At 35.3% G+C, this 19,464-nt stretch overlaps 1 protein-coding gene across 2 annotated transcripts in view; it reads right to left on the reverse strand.

The window, feature by feature from the left end:
- Zfr (zinc finger RNA binding protein) overlaps positions 1 to 19,464 on the reverse strand; it is a 58,409-nt gene that overhangs the window by 20,333 nt on the left and 18,612 nt on the right. For both annotated transcript variants that reach the window (XM_005386156.2, XM_005386157.2), the window contains exons 6-13: positions 16,076 to 16,267; positions 14,967 to 15,258; positions 12,635 to 12,831; positions 10,701 to 10,820; positions 9,696 to 9,841; positions 3,892 to 4,054; positions 2,711 to 2,916; positions 1,678 to 1,828 (exon numbers count right to left, since the gene is read on the reverse strand). In XM_005386156.2, coding sequence (XP_005386213.1) covers positions 1,678 to 1,828; positions 2,711 to 2,916; positions 3,892 to 4,054; positions 9,696 to 9,841; positions 10,701 to 10,820; positions 12,635 to 12,831; positions 14,967 to 15,258; positions 16,076 to 16,267 — 1,467 coding nt within the window. The remainder of the gene's footprint in view (positions 1 to 1,677; positions 1,829 to 2,710; positions 2,917 to 3,891; positions 4,055 to 9,695; positions 9,842 to 10,700; positions 10,821 to 12,634; positions 12,832 to 14,966; positions 15,259 to 16,075; positions 16,268 to 19,464) is intronic.

Consider the following 19,464-nt stretch of genomic DNA (forward strand, 5'->3'; position numbering starts at 1 on the left):
GGCACCATTATTAGGATCAAGATGTTTCCTGCAAATTCCATGATTTTTCTAAGGCTTCCAAATCTTTTATTCTCTTCAATGATCTAGCATTATCAACAAAGAAGTGGACACGGAATGCCAATTCTGTTGGTTCCTAATATTTAAAAAAAATTGTCCACAGTAAGAAACTTCATTATCTGGAATAAAATTAACATAACCACAGTAAGTGCTTAACTCTGATAGGATCTGATACTATCTACTTTGTTATCTATTGCTCTATAATGGTCAGGCATTATTCTATAGAATCAGTATTACCTGAAATACCAATCCCAGAATTTACAATGCAAAGTTGTGAAATAATACCCATACCCTAAATGATTCAAGGAGTCATTATTTTTGATCTGTCAGTCTGACAATGTAAAAAAATTTCTTTTTAAATTTGGTTTTACGCCAATAACAACAACAAAAAAAAAGACAACAAATTTGTTTTTACAAAAAAGAGAAAGTTCTATTAAGTGCACATTGCCAAGATTTCCTGGATAAAAACAAGAAAAAAGTATTTCCTACCACTGTAAACATTAGAAAACAAACTACAATAATTTTCTTATCATCCGTTTCACTTTCTAGAGTTTTAGTTACCTGGGGTCAACTACAACTGAAAATATTAAGAAAAAAATTTCAGAAGTAAAAAACACTAAATTGTGAGTCATCCTGTCCCATCTGGCCTGATATGAAACACTGTTTGCCAAATGTATCCAAGCTATGTACTTTACTTGCTGAGGGGCCACTTAACTTGGTTAACAGAATGACAGTTATGGTGGTGTTTGTACTCCAGTCACCCTTATTTTACTTAATAATGGCCTCAAAGGGGCGAGACTAAGGTTGGCAAGTCAAATATGCCAAAGGGGAGTTTAAGACCACTGTGGAGGGGCTGGGGATTTAGCTCAGTATTACAGTGCCTGCCTGGCAAGTGCAAGGTTGTGAGTTTGATTCCCAGTACTGGAGAAAAACCAAAAAACAAAAGACCACTGTGGACTACATACAGTTAATATCCTATCTCAAAAAAGAAAGAAAACAAAAGAAAAAAATATCATGCCAAGGTTGAGGTTGTTGCTAAGGCCTATAGTGAGTTACTGCTGTTAACCATATTATGGCCAATTAATAAATTAAATGTAATCACAGACATGCACAGGGAAAAATATAGAGCGTATATTGCTTAGGATAAGGGGGATCATTGCAATTTATTTAAAAAAAAACTGGAGAAATTCAAATAAAAAACTCATTTTATTAAAAACATTTTCAGCTAAGTAAGCAAGAGGTTCAGGAATTATAAAAATTTAAGCTTACTTACTATACATGGCTTCATTTAAAAAAGAAAAAAAACTCACTTTCTGCTCTGAAAAACCACCTTATGATTCAAATCTTGGAAAAATAACAGGAAAAGGATGACACATACTACAACTTCACATTTTTAAAATAAATTAGCAAGATGGCTTTATGTCAAATATAGCACTATAAATCCTAAAAAGACAAAGTAGAAAATAGTTTCATCAGTTTGCACCATTAAGCAAAAAATTCAATATGGAAAGCCAAATCAAATTTGAAAGGCTGGCTGTGGTTTAAACTGAAGCACAGTTAGTTCTGCCAAAAACTTTTGAAGTAGACAAGGGGTAAATTTAACATTTCCATAATACTTACAGCAAGCTGTTTGGGTAGATTTTCAGCAATACGGCTTAATAGTGTCTTTGAAGGTTTCTCTGAGCACAGCAAAACAAGGTTGACATTTCTGTCTCCTCGGAGAAGTAATCCTTTTGCCAATACTCCCACTCGCAACACTCCTTTCAAAGCTCTGTAGCAAAATCCACTCATATTATAATCACATTTCTCAACCAGAACCACGATATTCTCTAAACACACAGTAGTAAATGACTTTTATATGACTAAAATTATCATCTACACTACCATTAAAAATGAGGTATTTTTAATTACAGTTCATTGGAATAAGCAATATGGATTAAAAATAAGTAAGAGCTAAGTTCTCACATGGACAATTGCAAAGTCCCTATTTTTTTTTAAGTCAGTGTGCTGCTTAATATTAATACAAAAATATTTTCAAATGGCAAACTGAGCATGGTTTATAGGTAAAACTGATCTATTCAAAATGCTGAAGTTCAAGGCTGGCCTGGGCAACTTAGAGAGACCTTGTCTCAAAACAAACAAAGAAAGGCTTGGGGAAGTAGGTTAAGAGTTTCCCATGCTCAATCCCCAGTACTGAGGGCAAAAACATCCAAATGATAAAGAGAAAAGAGAAAGTTATAGATCATAATACAAACTTGGTATGAAAGACACTACTAAAGCTTTGTCTTAGGTCATGTTTTACATTCAGTGCTGTCAGAAAATGGTTATTAAAACCAAGATTGGGGGACAGATGTAACAAACAATTAAAAATTTAGAACAGCAGCTGAATGCAACTGGAAAACTGTAAAGGCTGCTTTGAAACAGATCCCATATATTTTTATATAAATTTAAAATTCGATTAAAATTACAAAGTTTGAAACTGTCGGTGAAACTGTATTTAATATTTTAGCATAAAGCACTTGAGTACTTCATGTATCTAACGTAAGTATAGTTAAGACAATCAGACATCAGTCTTTCTAATCTTATTGTAAATGTAGGAAGTCCATATAAGAAAAACAAAAACTACACATGGTAAACAACTTTCAAAACACACCTGTCTTTACCTCCCTCTTTCTTATCATCTCCCTCTTTGCTCTTGCTCTTCTCATGTTCAGACAAACTGTCTGAAACAAGTTTTAAAGCACGTTCAGTGATAGAAACAATCTTCTGAACTGCCTGTAACTCCTCTTCAGTGGGATAAATGGTTGCATGTTTTGTCATTACATAACGGTCGTCAGATGAGTCAGGGCGACGTAAAGGCTAGAGAGAAAAGTTATTTTAAGATGCTTTTTCTGAGCAAAAGTAAACTATTATTTTTCAACTATATAAAGTTAAGCAAAATGTCCACTTAAAGAAAGTTAAGCAAAATGTCCACTTAAAACTATCTTCTATGCTTATTAATTTCAGTAAAACAAAAATATAAATTATGGAAAGTTATTTCATGACCACGTTTATGTATGTATATAAACATTTTGTCTCAAAATGAGTAAAAACATATCACACACATATAAGGCTATAAAATGCTGTTTTTCCCCACTCCAGTGCTGGTAATCAAACCCAGGCACTGTACAAGCTAAGCAAGAGGGCCAGGACTGAGTTCAACTTAGCGTTGAAATGATGTCTAATAAACCTTGAAAGCCAGTGATTATTGCTAGGCACAGTGGTACATGCCTGTAATCCCAAACACTCTGAGGTTGAGACAGGAGGATAGTAGATTCAAGCCTAGCCATGGCAACTTAGCAAGCCCCTGTCTCAAAATAAAAAAGGCTGGGCACACACTCTGTGGGAAGACCCTTGGGTTCAATCCCCACTACTGTCAAAAAAAAGAAAAAGAAAAAGTTTAGGATTCAAAGAAAAAAGGTTCTGTTACTGAAAGGAAATACTAATGATATATACAATTCTTATGTTTTCATGTATCAGTTAAAAAAATAGGTAAAAAAATAAACAAAATCAAAGGAATTAGCTGTCCCTTGTAACCTAGAAACAAAGACAAAAAAGCCTCTTATGTGCAAGAATAATTAACAAAAGCAGACATTTTCCCTAACTTAGCAAATACTGAAAACAAAACTTTATAAAGTCCATATGCATTAAAGGCACTTGAATTGGGAGCCTTCAGCAAAGAGAGAAAATTCTAAATCAGATGAAAAATTTTCATCAAGACAAGACTATTTAAGTCTACAAAGTACCTCCCTAAACCAACTACCTTCTAATAATATAAATGAAGTGGCCACTCACTGCAGGGCCCTGTGGCTGAGGAGGCATGCCTGGTCGGACTCCCAGAAGACCTAATGGACCTGGAGGACCATGAGGATAGCCTCCATCAGGCATTCTGCGGCGATCATCCCAATGATGCTGTTCTTCCTCCATTCTTCTCCAGTACATGTCCTCTTCGTAACGCCTGAAACACAAGGAATAATATTAGGGACACTGAAGAAAAATAGAAGCCAAGAACTTGCATCAATAATGACATAAAAAGCAAATCAGCCCCACACTAATCAGCCTAGGTAACTTTTCTTCTTCCCTACTTTACCCAATGTCTTTTATTTTCTTTCATTGAGAAGGAAGGGAAAAGAGATAGAAAAGAAATGGGAGAGAATTAGAACAAAGGAAGAAACAATAAAACTTTACAGCTTAGTGGTGCACACTTATACTCCCAGTACTCAGGAGACTAAGATAGGAGGATCAATGTGAGTTCGATGCCAGCCTGGACTACATAGTGAGTTCAAGGCCAGCCTGAACTGCATAGTGAAACCCTATCTCCAAAAGACAAAAAACAAAATGAAACAAAAAAACTTTACAGCTTAAAGACAAAGTAGAAAGAGTAAACATTACAAATTCCAGCTTTACTTCCATTCTCTTCAATTTTTAAGCTAGGATTTGTAAACCCAATTCCTACATCTTTTGGGTCCAATCAATACTATTTGGAAGACCTACTGTTCCTATATGACATTTAGGCATTTTCTTCACATCCTTAAAGAAACTGATTCTTCCATTTTGTCCCTTAGAAAGAACCTCTTAAAATATATACAAGTTTTCTATTTATGACACAGGTAAAAGATACTCCTCTACTCAGAAAAATCGATGCAAAACATTGGGAAGAGGTAATTTACACTTAATGAGACAGTCAAATTCATTGGGACATATCAAGAACAACAGGGACTATGTAAGGCAGAAAGGGAATGTCCCGGCTAGAAACAACAGCAGTGACTCAGCTCCTAGTATCTATTAGGATTAAAAAATACACGCTGTATCAGCAAGGTCATCAGGGTTTTTATGAAACTTTATAGAGTCACCAGTTCAGATTAAAAATGACTTATAAATACCAAATAAAAGACCCATGAGATGAAATTAAACATAGGAATCTAGGTGCATAGTCTGCTTTATTGGTCAACTGTTTTTTTTTCCCTGAGTATTAGAGATGGAACCTAGGTCTTTTGCCCTGAGCTACAACCCTAGCCCATTACAAAATTTTTTTATTTTTGAGACAGGGTCTGACTAAGTCCTCCAGGATGGGCTCAAACTTTCAATCTTCCTGCCTCAGCACCCCCAGAATGCTGGAATTATAGGCATGTACCACTACACCTGGCTTTGGTCACCATTTTGAGAACTGGTTCTACCATTTTCCACCTTTGCTTTCCCTCTTTGTTTCACCCCTGCTTTGTTTCTTCTTTTTAAAAATCTTTTTGCAGTGTTGAGGATTGAACCCATGACTTGTGCATGCTACAAAAACACTCTACCATTGAGCTACACCCTCAGCCTCTATCCTCACATTTAACTTTAAACTAGTATATCAAGATCTCTCAAGGGAAGAGCTACCTGTCAGTAGTTTTGGTAAAGCTTTACTAACAAATCTGTTGTACACAAAATGTAAGAAATGAGTATGCTTGTCAACTAGCACTGTTAGGTTGTCTAACTGAAGACATAAACCCTCTTCACTTTTATCTTAATTTTAGGTTTAAGAAGATAAAAGAGTAAAAACAGCTTAACTGTTCTTGAAAATCATGTTCAATTCAGTGTTGAGTATTTCACTTGCTACTACTAAAGATGTTTATGTTAAATGTCAGCAGAGGCTTTTAATTGCTTACTAATTCATGCTTAGCACATATTTGATATACGCATAAAGATGAAATTAATGCATGGCCCTGAGAAAATTCTCCAACATATTACACGAAGACAGAAGTTTCAAAAGTTATTTTTATTTATTTTTTAAAAATTCAATTTTTAAAAAAAGAATAAAAATTTATAAATTAGAATACAAAATTTCACTAAACAAGATAAGAATTCAACAATGGTTGTTACACTGCATATTGTTGTCTTCAAATTAGTTGTTCAGATTACCAGATATAAGCATGCAAAATTGGTTAAAAAAAAAAAAAAAATGAAACAGAAGAAAAAAATTTAAGCATTAACTGTTCCTTTCAATAGACCAGCAGAAATCAGCACTACAACTGTCCCAACTATCCTGTGTATATACATATATATTTTTTCCCTTCCTTCTTTCTCTCATCCTAGTTGTTCCTTCCCTTTAAGCAATTTCTTTCCCTTTCACAGTATATATTGTACCTTTTGGATTTTATTTACTCTTTCAGGTTCTTACACTAGGAAGACAATATGATGTTTATACATGTGGGTCTGATTTATTTCACTTATGAGTATGGACTCTATTTGCATCCATTTACTTATAATAGCCTCGGGTTTCTCTTTCTTTATACATGAGTAATACTCCATTGTATAAAAACACTGCATCTTTTTTATCCATTCCTCACTTGACAGGCATTTAAACACATATTAAAGGGGAAGTAAAATGTAGGAAGTGTGTACAAATTAACAGCAGATTAAAAAAAAAAAGCAAAAATTTTACATCAGGAGAAATACAGAACATCAATATAGCAACAAAAGCAGCCATACATTTAATAATATTTCACTGGTAAAATAAGTAACAGTGTGGTCCACAGACCCCTGGTGGTCCCTGAGATCCCTTCTTAGGATCCACGAGGTCAAAATTATTTTCTACATACATTTATTCGCCACTTTGTTCCTGTTTGTTTTGTTTTTATTGTATGTATTCAATAGCTATCCAGAGGCAACATATGGTATAACACATTGAATATGAAAGTAGATATGACAATCTTGTTTGCTTCTCTTAAGCCACACACATGTAAAAAATGTAAAGCTGGTTCCTCAATATTCTAGGGGAAAATATAGTTACTGTAGAGTTCACTTTGCACAACACTAACAGTATTTAGTCTAATATTCTAATTTTTAAATATACTTAGTCCTATCTTAATATAATTAAAATGCAAACATTCTTCAAAAATGAATATTTAAATTTAATTTAATTTAATTTTTCTTGAGACAAGGGTCTTCCTATGCAGTTGAGGCTGGCCTTGCCCTCACAGTGATCCTCCTGCCTCAGTGTCCTGGATGCTAGGATTACAGCATGTGACATCATCCCCGGTTTAATTTCTTTAAAATATCTACTAGAGTAAATCATTTTTTTCCCCATACTACTGTGGATTGAAGCCATGGCCTTTGCATTGAGCTACTTCTTCCCTGTATCATCCCTACTGCTTTTTAATCTCAAAACAGCATCTTTCTAAATTGCCCAAACTGGGCTCTAACTCCCAGCACTCTGGGAGGCTGAGGAAGGAGGATAGCAACTCTGAGTCCAACCTGGGCGACTTAGTGAGACTCTGTCTCCAAAGGGAAAGTGGGGAGGGGTCTGGGTCTGGGTCTGGGTCTGGGTCTGGGGTTGGGTCTGCGTCTGGGTCTGGGTCTGGGTCTGGGTCTGGAGCTGGAGCTGGAGCTGGAGCTCGGAGTGAAGGCCCTGGATTTAATCCCCAGTACTATAAAACAAACAATACCCTTAAAACTTCACAGCAGTAGTACTCACAGTAGCCAAAACATAGAAGTGACTCAAATATCTATTAACAGATGAATGGATAAACAAAATGTGATACAACTACAGAATATAGGAGTTAGGCACAGCGGTGCACAACTGTAATCACAGCGCTTGGGGGGTCGAGGTAGGATGATCACTGCAAGTTTAAGGACAGCCTGGGCTACATAAAATGAGTTTAAGGCCAGACTGAACTACATAACAAAACCCGGTGTCAAATCAAAACAAAACAAAAACAAATAAAATAACAAGCAAATAAACCTGCACATTATATTCAGTCATAAAACAATGAAAACATGGCATAATGTCTCCTTGAGACCATACTCCTAAGTGAAATACGCTGGACACATGTGTAAATACCACATTGTTTCTCTGGTCTGAGAAACCAAATGTGTAAATAAGGACCAAAATGTATAATAGATATTGTAAATAGGAAGAAAATGTTCAAACGGGGAGGGGAATAAGAGGGGGAGAGGAGGAAAAGAAAGAAAGGAAAAATAAAAATGAGATAAGATGGAAAAAATGGAAACAAAGCTTTTTAAAGGGAAGGCAGGGAAATGAGGAAACAAAACAAGTTGTATCAAATTCTCTATGATGAATGTATTGTTATGTATCTCTAAAATGTACCAATAAAATCTAATTTAAAAAAAGCTTTTGTAAATGGGGAGGGAAAGAAGGGTTGAAGGGAGGGTAGGGGAATGGAAAAAAAAAGAATCAAGCTAAATCATGTACAAGTACAGGTTTTCTATGGTAAATGTGATCTTTATTTATACCTAAAATATACCAAGAATAATCATTAAAAAAAAAAGAAAACACTGCATAATGTAAAATCAAAGAAGCTAGACACAAAAGACAATTATTACATGATTCCATTTATGTGAAACATTCCAAAACGGTTGTCTGTGGCTGAGGCAAGAGGGGGAGTTTATCAGGACCGAAGTGGAAGTGACTGTTAATCTGTATGTATGACAATTACTTTTTAAGGACTTACAAGAAAAATAAATCTGATGCTATTTAAAAAAAAAAAAAAGGGAGGGGGTGAAGGGGGAGAGGAAGAAAAAAGAATTGAGATGTATTATGTACATGTACCAATTCCCCACAATGAATGTAATCATTATGTACTACAAATATGTACTAATAAAGTTTTTTTTTTTTTTTTGGTGCCAAGAATCAAACTCAGGATCTTATGCTTGCTAGGCAAGCACTATACTGCTGAACTATACTCCAGGACCCCAAAATTTTTTAAAAATAGTTTCTGGCAACTGCTGCACAACTCTGAAAAAAAACACTGAACTGTATAGTTTACCAAAAAACACTGAATTGTACAGTTTAAAGGTGAGTTGTCTCTCAATAAAGGCTAACATTTGGATACAGATAAAACAAATAATATTTACGAATAAATGAATCTGTGAAGGAAAGTTATCTCAATTCTCCTTCCCTACAGTCTCTGAAAATACAAGTCTCTTTTATTTAGCTCAGGGGCAGTGCTTGCCTGGCAAGCATGAGGTCCTGAGTAGATTCCCAGTACATTCCCCCAAATAAATAAATAAATAATAAATAACTAATTATTAATATGTATCTATAATCTATCAAATTCAGGATAGTGCTATCAGGTACCCATATTTATATTTTTCTTCTTTTAAACTAAAGCACTTATTTATAAGATGAAACTATTTGTTCATGTATTTAATATATATGGCAACCACTTATAACAAAATTCCTAATATCAAGCCATAGTCAAGTATAGTAGAACCAAAAATTTAATTTTAATAAATATATTTCCTTTACCTAGAATGTTACTAAATACTGGAAGTATATTAAATAAATATGGACTGCTCTGAATGGGAGCCATACACTCAGAATATTGAAGTTTTTTAAGAAAAGAGGAACCAGGAACAGGATATAGCTCAGTGGCATAAGCGCCTGCCTGGCAAGCACAAGGTCCTGAGTTTGATTCCCAGTACCAAAAAAAGAAAAAGAAAAAGGAAAAAAAAAAAAAGAAAAGAGGAACCGTTTACTACCATGGTATTAAAAATTAAAGATTTGGCCAGGGATATAAGTCAGCAGCAAGGTGCCTGCCTGGCAAGCACAAAGTCCTGAGATTCCCAGTAAGAGGAAGAAAAAAAACTTAAGATAATACCTCATTTCCATCCTCCATCGTTCTTCTTCTTCCCTTCTTCGCCAATATTCCTCCTTTTGCATTTGTTTCCTCATTTTTTCTTCCTGGATCTTTCTTGCTCGAATACTGGGTTTCACTTCCACTTGCAAATCTGGATTTACTTTTTTCTGTTAATATAGACAAGACATTTAAAATAGCAGACCCTCCTAGATCTACCTTTATGTTTAATCCTACAATTCCATATTCTTTCATCCAATGAAGATTTAAGTTATAAATTTTCTATTAACAAGTAAAATTAAGTGTGATCAGAGAAAGATTCAGAATACATTACTTAAAATGCTTAATTATTCATGTTTAAAATGCCTTAGTCTGTAAAAGTTATATAACTTAGTGGTGATCAACAGAAAGTCGTATGAAGTCCTTAGGGGACTGATGTTCAATTTTAACTGTTTATAAATAAATGATTCTAAGTGTCTGTACTGAGGTTAAAAGATTTCTTTTCCTATAAAAGTACCGTCCCTCACTAGCCTGTTTCACCACTCATGTGTTTAAAAAGAAAAAATATGCACCTAGTGAATTAGTCCAGCCCTATTTATAAACTTTTAAATATTTTGCTTTATCTTAATACTTGAAATATATTCAATGAAGAATTCCTAGTGTAAGGTAACCCATGGGATTTTTTTAATGTATCACTTGATCTCAAATTTACTTTACTGGGAGTTTTTTCAAGATAAAAGAGGTAAGTGGAGACCTGATACTTTGTTCAAATGATCTCTGTGAAGCAATTATCATTACTGACCTGATTACTTGATTCAAATATTTCAGTTTCATTTTGCCAGCTACTAACATTGGTAAGAAAACGGCTATATTGTTCCTAAGTATAACTTATGAATAAAAAATTTTAATTCTAAGTCTATCAAGACTACCTGTGAATCTTAGAAGGGCAGTCACGGTCAAGGTGAGTTTTGAGGTGTGAATGTTCTGAGTTGTACTAGGAAAAAAAAAAAGTAAGTTAAACAAACTTACTTTATATTGAAGTCTGTGTCTTCGTCCTTTTAAGTGCATTTCCTTAGCATTGGGATCATTAAAGCTGCACTCACATAGTTTACAATGGAATCGAATTACTTTTCCTTCATCATTCCGTACCTTGAGGTGAGAAAACAGGTAAAATTGTAAGATTTCATTTGTAAACCCTAAAAAATTCTTTGATGTTTATAGGCAACTACTATTTTTAATGGGGAAAAGAAGTGGTAATGTAAGTTTTTTTTTTAAAAGACAGAAACATACTAAAAGTTAAGAACCGCAGCATACAAGATGTTAACATATTTATGCTTTTGTAAATCTTTCATGCACACACCCACACCATGCATACTAGGCCAAGAGCTCTACCATATCCTCAGATCCTTTTGAGACAGGTCTTGGTAAACTGCCCAAACTGGCCTTGAACTTGCAATCTAAGCCCCAGCCTCCCCAAGTAGAGAGGGTTATAGGTCAGGATTGTAAGTTATAAGTCATTTTAATACTTTTATCCGTATGTACACTAACTAAAGGTAGCTTGATGCCTTAAATCAGTGATGATGAACCTATGGCATGAGTTGTCATTTGTTTTTAAGACAAAAGATGTTAAGGTATGAGTTGTTTTTTCTAAACTAAAACCTTGGCATTCAGGTTTAATAGCAGTGCTGGCTCTGTGATAAGTGGGCTTTGGGTTGCAGTTTGGGCACTTGTCCCTGAAAGGTTCACCATCACTACCTTAAATTGTCTACTAGTTACTAAATCACCTGCTGCTGGCCAAGTATTGTTCTTGGAGATGGAGATAATGATGGTTAAAAACACTACTTTGGCAGCCAATTTCTCAAAGTGTAATACTTTATAGATGCAACTTTAAGAAAGTCAACATGAATTTTTTCTAACTGCACCATTAGAAAGACAAATATTACTATGTTACTATGAAATCTGTAAGGGATACTAAGTTCAAATTGTACATGCATAGAGATTGACTCTGAAAGCAATTCTGTAAAGTTCAGGATTACTGAATTAAAATACATCTTTAGAAATTAGGGTGCTTGGGTTAAAAAATTTTTTCTTAAAAAAAGACAACCAAATCTTACTATTTCCAAAGATGTAACATTTGCCAAAAATCTACTATACACTAGGCATTGTGCTAGGTACTTAATGTCATTTAACCTTTACAACTTCATTGGGAAGACCCAAATTTTACAGGTGACAGTAAAGCTCAGGAAACTTTTCTTTTTTTTTTTTTTTTTTGAGACAAGGTCTTGCTATGTAGTGTAGGCAGGCCTTCAACTCGCTTAAGTAGCCTGGGCCAGCCTCGAACTCACAGTGATCCTCCTGCCTCAGCTTCCTGAGTGTTGGGATAACAGGCATGTGCTACCACACCGACAGGAAACTTATACATGTTCTACAATGAAAGCAAATAGTAGTGCCGTCACACTGTACGATTTTCTGCTAACAACAAGTATTTATGCAAGCATCTCTGATATCCCTTTGCCTCTCCATTTACTGGACACATAAAACAAGAAATTTTCTAATCAGCTTGAAAAACTAAACAAACGACCCCTGTTATACATCAGCAACCTTAATTGTACACATAAATCTAAATGATTGTTCAAAAGGAGATATACTGAGATCTCATCAATATTTTTGCCATTAAGAATTTTAAAATTTTTAATATTTTACACCAGTTGAAGTATAGAAGTGTCTGTCAAATAAATGGAAAGGTACTTTACATCACAGTAACAGTATTTACAGAGAAAAAGATGTAAAAGTTAACAAGTGGCAAGTCTAAAGGAGATGACGTTACTTTACAACAGACTCTTGATATTCCTTCCTACGTAACCTAACTCTTAATTTTACACACAGAGCATGCATGCAACAAAGCAATGCACTTCTTCCAATTTATCCAATTTCACAGCAATGGCATATTCTCAAATCAATACCTCCTCCACATAATCATGGCCCACTGGCTGCACATCACTCTGCAAAGCAGCAAGAGATGCAGGTGTGACTGGTTCTGACACTACGTCTGGCTTTACTTCTGGAATCTGCACAGCAGAAGTGACAGGAGTGCTTTTTACACATTCAGTTCCTTTTAAGTCTTCTGTTTTACTTCCTGTGGACTGTAGCTTATTGCCACCTAGAAAAGCATCAGAGTTATCGTGATTTTAATTTCACATAAATGTATAAATCTACACAATGAAAACTTCAGATAAAGTTCTGGGTTTTCTACCAATACTCAAACTCTGTTCATAAACAATACTACTGATGAGAACTTTAAAGAACCATGTAACATACATAGGGTCTGGGGATTTAGCTCAGCGGCAAAAGCGCCTGCCTGGCAAGTGCAAGGTCGTGAGTTCGGTTCCCGGTACCGGAGAAAAACAAAACAAAACAAAACAAAACAAAACAAAAAAAAAAAAAACCATGTAACATACATAGCTTCTAAAAAATGAAATATATATGTAATTTTTCTCTATCTCCCAAATCCAAAAATACCTTCCAGCCCCCATCAAGTATCTAAAAGTAAACAGCTACTACTTGAAAGGGTACATGCTAAATTTAATACCTTAATTTTCTGCCAAAGGACTGAACAAATACTTCTTTCAGTCAAAGTTAAGTTCAATAATCGGTTTTCATGGAAAACTTAGTTCAAATCGTATTTTCCATTAGAGAAGGAAATGAAACCTATTGAGGTTTTATCACTGTTTCTTTCCTTCAACAACTTATCTAATGAAATCAGACATTAACTTATACCAAGTGTTATTTACACAAGATTTTTTACTGCTGTTGTCCTAAATTGAAAGAATAAAGAACCTTTAAGAAATAGAAACTATAAATCACAGTTTTCATTCTAATCATCTATTAAAATTAATGCTTTATTCAAGAGAGTATTATATTAATTGTGAATTTCTGCTTTTAAGCCTTTGAAGACTACAATGTGAATTCCTGTCTAGGTAGAGATGATGAGATATAAAGCTGGGAAGGCAGCTAGGGGTCATATTATGAAGGATCTTACCTGACATAATTAAGAAATAGACTTATATTCAAGGAGAAGGCCAATAAAGATGTTCTGTTTTGTTGAGACAGTGTCTCGCTATGCAGTTCAGACTGGCCTTGAACTTGGGCTGATCCTCCTGCCTCAGCCTCCCAAGTGCTGGGACTACAGTGTGCGCCACCACACCCTGCCTGCCAATGAAGACTAACATGACTTGATATGAGTATTTCAATAAAATGACTAAGAGCATGAGAATTATGTTGAAGAGAATAGATGCAATAAAATACAAAGCTCTAAAGAAGACACTTTTTCAAAGGCCTATAGAACAAGGTAAGAGCTATGAAAACAAATTTTTCTTCAAACACTGAAGAGACAGTAAGGAAATGGGAGGAAATAAATCTTAGTGAAGTTTTCCACTTTAAAGTCAGCAATTTTCATTACTTTTTGTGGTATGTTGTAATGGATTCATGGTACAGAATGGGCTACACTAGAAACAAAGCCATAAAGGATGACAAATGAATCCCTAAAATATAGTTCTCAAACTCAGGAGTTCTCAATTTGCTGAAAAAGATTTTAAAGTCACTGCACACATTAAAATGGATGAGGAACACTTAAATACTTAAGTATAGTGATACCAAAGCCATAATCAGAATCCTAGGAATACTATTATTTAATGAACATCCAGGCAGAGAAAATCAATAGATACCTGAGAAAGGGATGGATGGACATATAAAAGAGATGGAGAGAAGCATCTTAAGGTGCATGGTATAGCAGCCAACTGGGTCAAATGGAGGTTCACAGGGAGAAACTGAAAACTAACTACTAGACCTGGCAATCAGTCCTTGGTGAATTCTGAAGTCAGTTTTTATCAAAAGGTAATGGAAACACTATAGCAGACTGTAGGCTGGACAGGAAGACCAAAAGAAGAGAAAGTAGGGGCTGGAGATGTAGCTCAGTGGTACAGTGCTTCCCTGGCACACATGGGATCAATCCTCAGGATCATGCAAAACACCAAAACAAAACAAAAGCAGAGAGGGAATTAGGGTAATTAGGAAGATTAGTGAAGTGGGAAAAGGGGTGTGTGTGTATGAACAACTAGGAAAGTTAAATCTGTATAGCTGAAGGAAGAAACCAGTAAATCACAGACAAAAAGAAATAAAAAGGAGGGCAGATATGCAGAGAAAGGGGCTGGGAGACACTTCAAGAACATATGCAGAACCTGCAATATAGAAAAAACATCACTTTGACAGAAGGAAAACAGAATCTTCAGTACTTGCCAACAAAGTTTATTTTCGGTGTAGATGTTTTCTTGGCAGCCATATTGGTAGGCACTGCTGATACTTTAGTGTTGGATGTGTTATTAAGAGATGAGTTTCCTGTACTTGTAAGACCTTTCACAGAAGAAGTTGCAATTGATGAAGTGTTCACAGTACAATTGCTTGCTGCAATGCTTGAAGGAGAGGCAGTCGGTTTTGAAGCAGAGACAGCTGCTGAAGGAGTAGCTTGGCTAACAACGTTTGGTTCTGTTGAAGGGATAGGTTTACCGAGTTTTGTGTGTAATTTAACCACCTATAAAACAAAAGCACATTTATTTGTCAGGAAACTAAAAAGCATAGATTTTTTAAACTTCGTCTAAAAGACATTATAAAGTAAAAATTATATTTTTGCCTTTTTTCCTCAATTTTATGTTTTTACACACAAGACACAAGATAATGTCTGCTGTAGATATCCATACATGTTTATCACTGCAGGTGAGGAAACAGGCAAGGAAAAATAAAATGACTTGGCCACCTGCAAGCCAATCTAAAATTATACGTCTGAAAGAAGTAAAAATTAGCTGGGCATGGTGGTATACACCTGTAATCCCAGCACTCAGGGACGTTGAGGCAGAAGGATCACTGTGAGTTAGAGGTCAGCTTGGGCTACAGAGTGAATATGAGGGCAGCCTAAGCTACATACATAGCAAGACCCTCCCTGTCTCCAAGAGAAAAAAAAAAAAAAAAAAAAAAGGAAAAAAAAAAGTGGTTTAATTCAATTTAAAGAAAGGGCTCTTATTTTCTTCCTTATAAGCAATGACTACTTGATGTCACTTTATATATATTAGCACATAATGTAGAGTTTTTCAAATTTAAAGTAGTATTTTTTTTTTTTTTTTGGATTGTATTTTTGAGACAGGGTCTCACCATGCAGTTCAGGCTGATCTTCAACTCATTTTATAGCCCAGGCTGGCCTCAAACTTGCAGCAATCCTCCTGTCTCAGTCTCTCAAGTGCTGGAATTACAGGCATGCAGAACCACAACCAGCTAAAGCAATCTTTACTTAATCCACCATTGAAAAAGTAAAAGAAAAGAGTAAAACATAAGGCTGTGTGGGAAAAAATGCCTACTTTCTGATGCTTGGCACCACGAATGTGGGCAGCATATGCATCTGCTCCTGTACAAGACACATCGCAGAGCTCACAACGTAGCTGATTTTGAGTCCCACGAGTGGAGTTGTTGCTGCTGCTAGTATTTTGTGATGCTTTCAGTGCGGCTTCTTTTTTTTTATGTTTCTGTCCTTCTAAGTGCTCTTTATAAGTCTGTTTCAAACAAAAAAGACAAAGTTTGCTTCACTAACTTTGTACAGTATTTCAGATCATTCAATTCTCAAGTCTCTAACATTCACTTAAAAGTGAAAATTAAAAATTTAAAAGCAGCTGAGCAAGAGCATGAGCATGAGGGATTCTCTACATATGTGATATACTTGTGGCTTTACCAAGAGTCCTGTACCTTATTTATCAAAAGTTCTTTTTTTCTTTTGGTACTGGGGCTTGAACTTAGGGACTTGTGTGTGCTAAGCACCTGCTGTTCCACTAAGCTATATCCCTCAGCCCTCCAAGAATAAATTTATCCAACATTTTGAGTTACAAAACACTTTCATACATATTCATAATATAACACAACTGTTTACAATTTCAGTAATTTTTATCTTCTATTGCTTATGCACAATGTTGGACAGAGAATGGTAATAGATAATGATCATTATACATACAAATTAAAGGGGAACTATCAACACCATTAAAAATGGAAAATAAGAGCTACTTTATGGTATCAAGAATCTTTATAAATATATTTAGATAACTGACTTTCCTGACTCAGAATGCGTTTTTGACATACAATACATGCCACCCAAGACAAAAGCTTATCTAAATTACATAAGAGCCAAAACTGTATACACCTTTCCAGAAAACCAGTTATGGTAATATTAGCCAACAAAATGGTAAAATTACATATTAAAATCATTTTGAACGCAGATAGGAAAGCAGTTAATTAAAATAAAAGATTAACAGACATTTACCTTTGTTTTTTGAGTGGGATCAAATGGTTTCTCTTTCATATTTTTAAAATCATAAGACCCATAAATAATTAGCATAAAACTATATTCCTCACAGAATTTTAGAGGTGGGTGGAACTCTTTTAAAACAAGAGAATGCTTTCTCCAAATCAAATATTTACACAAATGAGGAAAGTTGTTATTTTTTCAAACAAAACACAGAGAGCTAAGGTCTACCCATTTAATTCTCCTTTTATTAAAAGTGGCCAGAAAGTAGTTTGAGTCTCAAGACAAATTCTTGTTACATAGAAAGAGGAAACAAAAGCCCCAAGATATAATCACCAAAAGGTAAACATTTCTGAACTGCCCAAGGCCACACTGTCATTATCAGAGCCAGGTGCTCTTTCAATCCTGTCCTCTTAAATCTAAACTAACTAAACTCTCCCTTCTTAAACCATACCTAGACTCTACTTCACAATCTCATATTTTTTTCTAACATTCATTAACCATTACAGGAACTGTCTCTGACCTGCCAGTCTTGTGTAATCATCCAGCTTTCAATCAACAATGGTCAGCCTCATATGTACTCATTCCACATAGTGTTATTAACCTGTAGCACCAGGTTCTGTCTTTTCATAGACAGCTACACAGTCAATAAAACTCGTGTTTGCCTCTCATATATCTCCTCCCCTTAAACTGTCAATGCAGAGTAGAATATGCTCCTCAAAAACTAACACCCTTTTTCTCTTTCATATTTATTTTGGGTGCTGCACAAAATCCCTACCTATACTCACCAACCATAAAGTCACAACAAAATCTTTTTCTATCATACTTAAAACATGAAGATATACAGATTAGAATGTGTAACATGGTGTTACTCAGAGTGTAGCAATAATTGAAACTATCCCCAAAATTTAGGGATAGATAATGCCGCTGAGCTAAATCCCCAGCCCCTTTCCTGGATTAGTTAAACCAATTAAAAAGTTAGTATTAATCCAATACATTTTGAAAAAGTACATGGTGGGGGTGGCAAGGTTTATGAACATAAATTGAAGAGACTACTAGAGAGTGTCAAAATCTGATCCTGTCTTTTCAAATATGCTTTTACCTGCCAAACTGCTAGTCAAATTTTTATACAAAAACCAGACACTTAAGCTGGGCATGGTAGCACAAACCTGTAATCCCAGCACTGGGTGTGTGTGTGTGGGGGGGGGCTAGGTAGGGGGTGGGGTTGTATGTGTGTGTGGCAGGATTGCTATGAATTGGAGGCCAGCCTGGGATACACAGTGAGTTCAAGGCTAGCCTGAACTACACTGCAAGACCTTGTCTCAAAAAAAACAAGAAAATCATGCATTTACATGTAATTATATGACACCTGACTGCAGAAAAGTGTTTATAAGCAGCCTAGCCTTCTTACATTTTAGTATAAAGTTGTGAACTTCATAACTTTGCAAAGCAAGATATAAGACAAATACAAGGGGAAAATAAAAGTACTTCTACAGAACCAAACCAGACTAGACCAGACCCTTACACTGGACTAGTTAAAACAAATATGGTTAGGCCAGGCATGGTGGAGCATGCCTATAATCCTGACTCAAGAGAGGCTGAGGCAGAAGGATCACTGCAAGTTCAAGGCCAGCCTGGGTTAACAAAGTAAGTTCAAGGCCAGCCTGAACTGCATAGCAAAACTCTACCTCAAAACAAGAGAAAAAAACCCCAAACAAACAATAAAACTCAAACAGAAAAAACACCCCAAAACCCCACCAAATAGGCCTGTAAAATGAGTTGAGTTCATCAGGTTTTATCGCAGATTTATGCCTAAATTACACCTTTAGGCCACTATGTTCTCTCTTCAACAGTGCACTCACTCATACTTCTTTTTCTTACTTTGACTTGGCCCAATCTCACTTTGCAGAGGCTATTTCTTTTCCTACCATTAATAAAACTTTGCTACTGTTTTTTTAAAAAAACCACAACAGCAAAACACTAAAAAAAAATATGTCATACATGCTTCACTGATCTTTCAAAAATGACACTTTCATACACTTTTCTTATGGAAATATTCCTAGTCCCCTCATCAAGATTACTGAAATATGTAACAATCTAAAGCATGTGTAAAAGTCAGTCTTGTTATAAATGTAATCCTGAAGGTTGGATTGATTTGAACATAAACTTTTAAACTAAAATTAAATTTTAAGAAAAGTAGTCTTCCTCCAACTGTTCAATTCCATTTTTCATTTGTATTCGATTAGTTTTTATTTTTCTTAATAACATTCTCTTATTTCGATAGAAACTGCTTTTTAAAAACTATCATTTAGTACAACAGTCATCCCTCAGTGCCAGCAAAGGATTAGTTAAAATATCCAGGAAAGGGGCTGGGGATTTAGCTCAGCGGCAAAAGCGCCTGCCTGGCAAGCGCAAGGTCATGAGTTCGGTTCCCGGTACCGGAGAAAAACCAAAAAA

The sequence above is a fragment of the Chinchilla lanigera genome, unplaced genomic scaffold (assembly GCF_000276665.1).
Source record: "Chinchilla lanigera isolate Chin_1 unplaced genomic scaffold, ChiLan1.0 scaffold00025, whole genome shotgun sequence".
Taxonomy (NCBI): domain Eukaryota; kingdom Metazoa; phylum Chordata; class Mammalia; order Rodentia; family Chinchillidae; genus Chinchilla; species Chinchilla lanigera.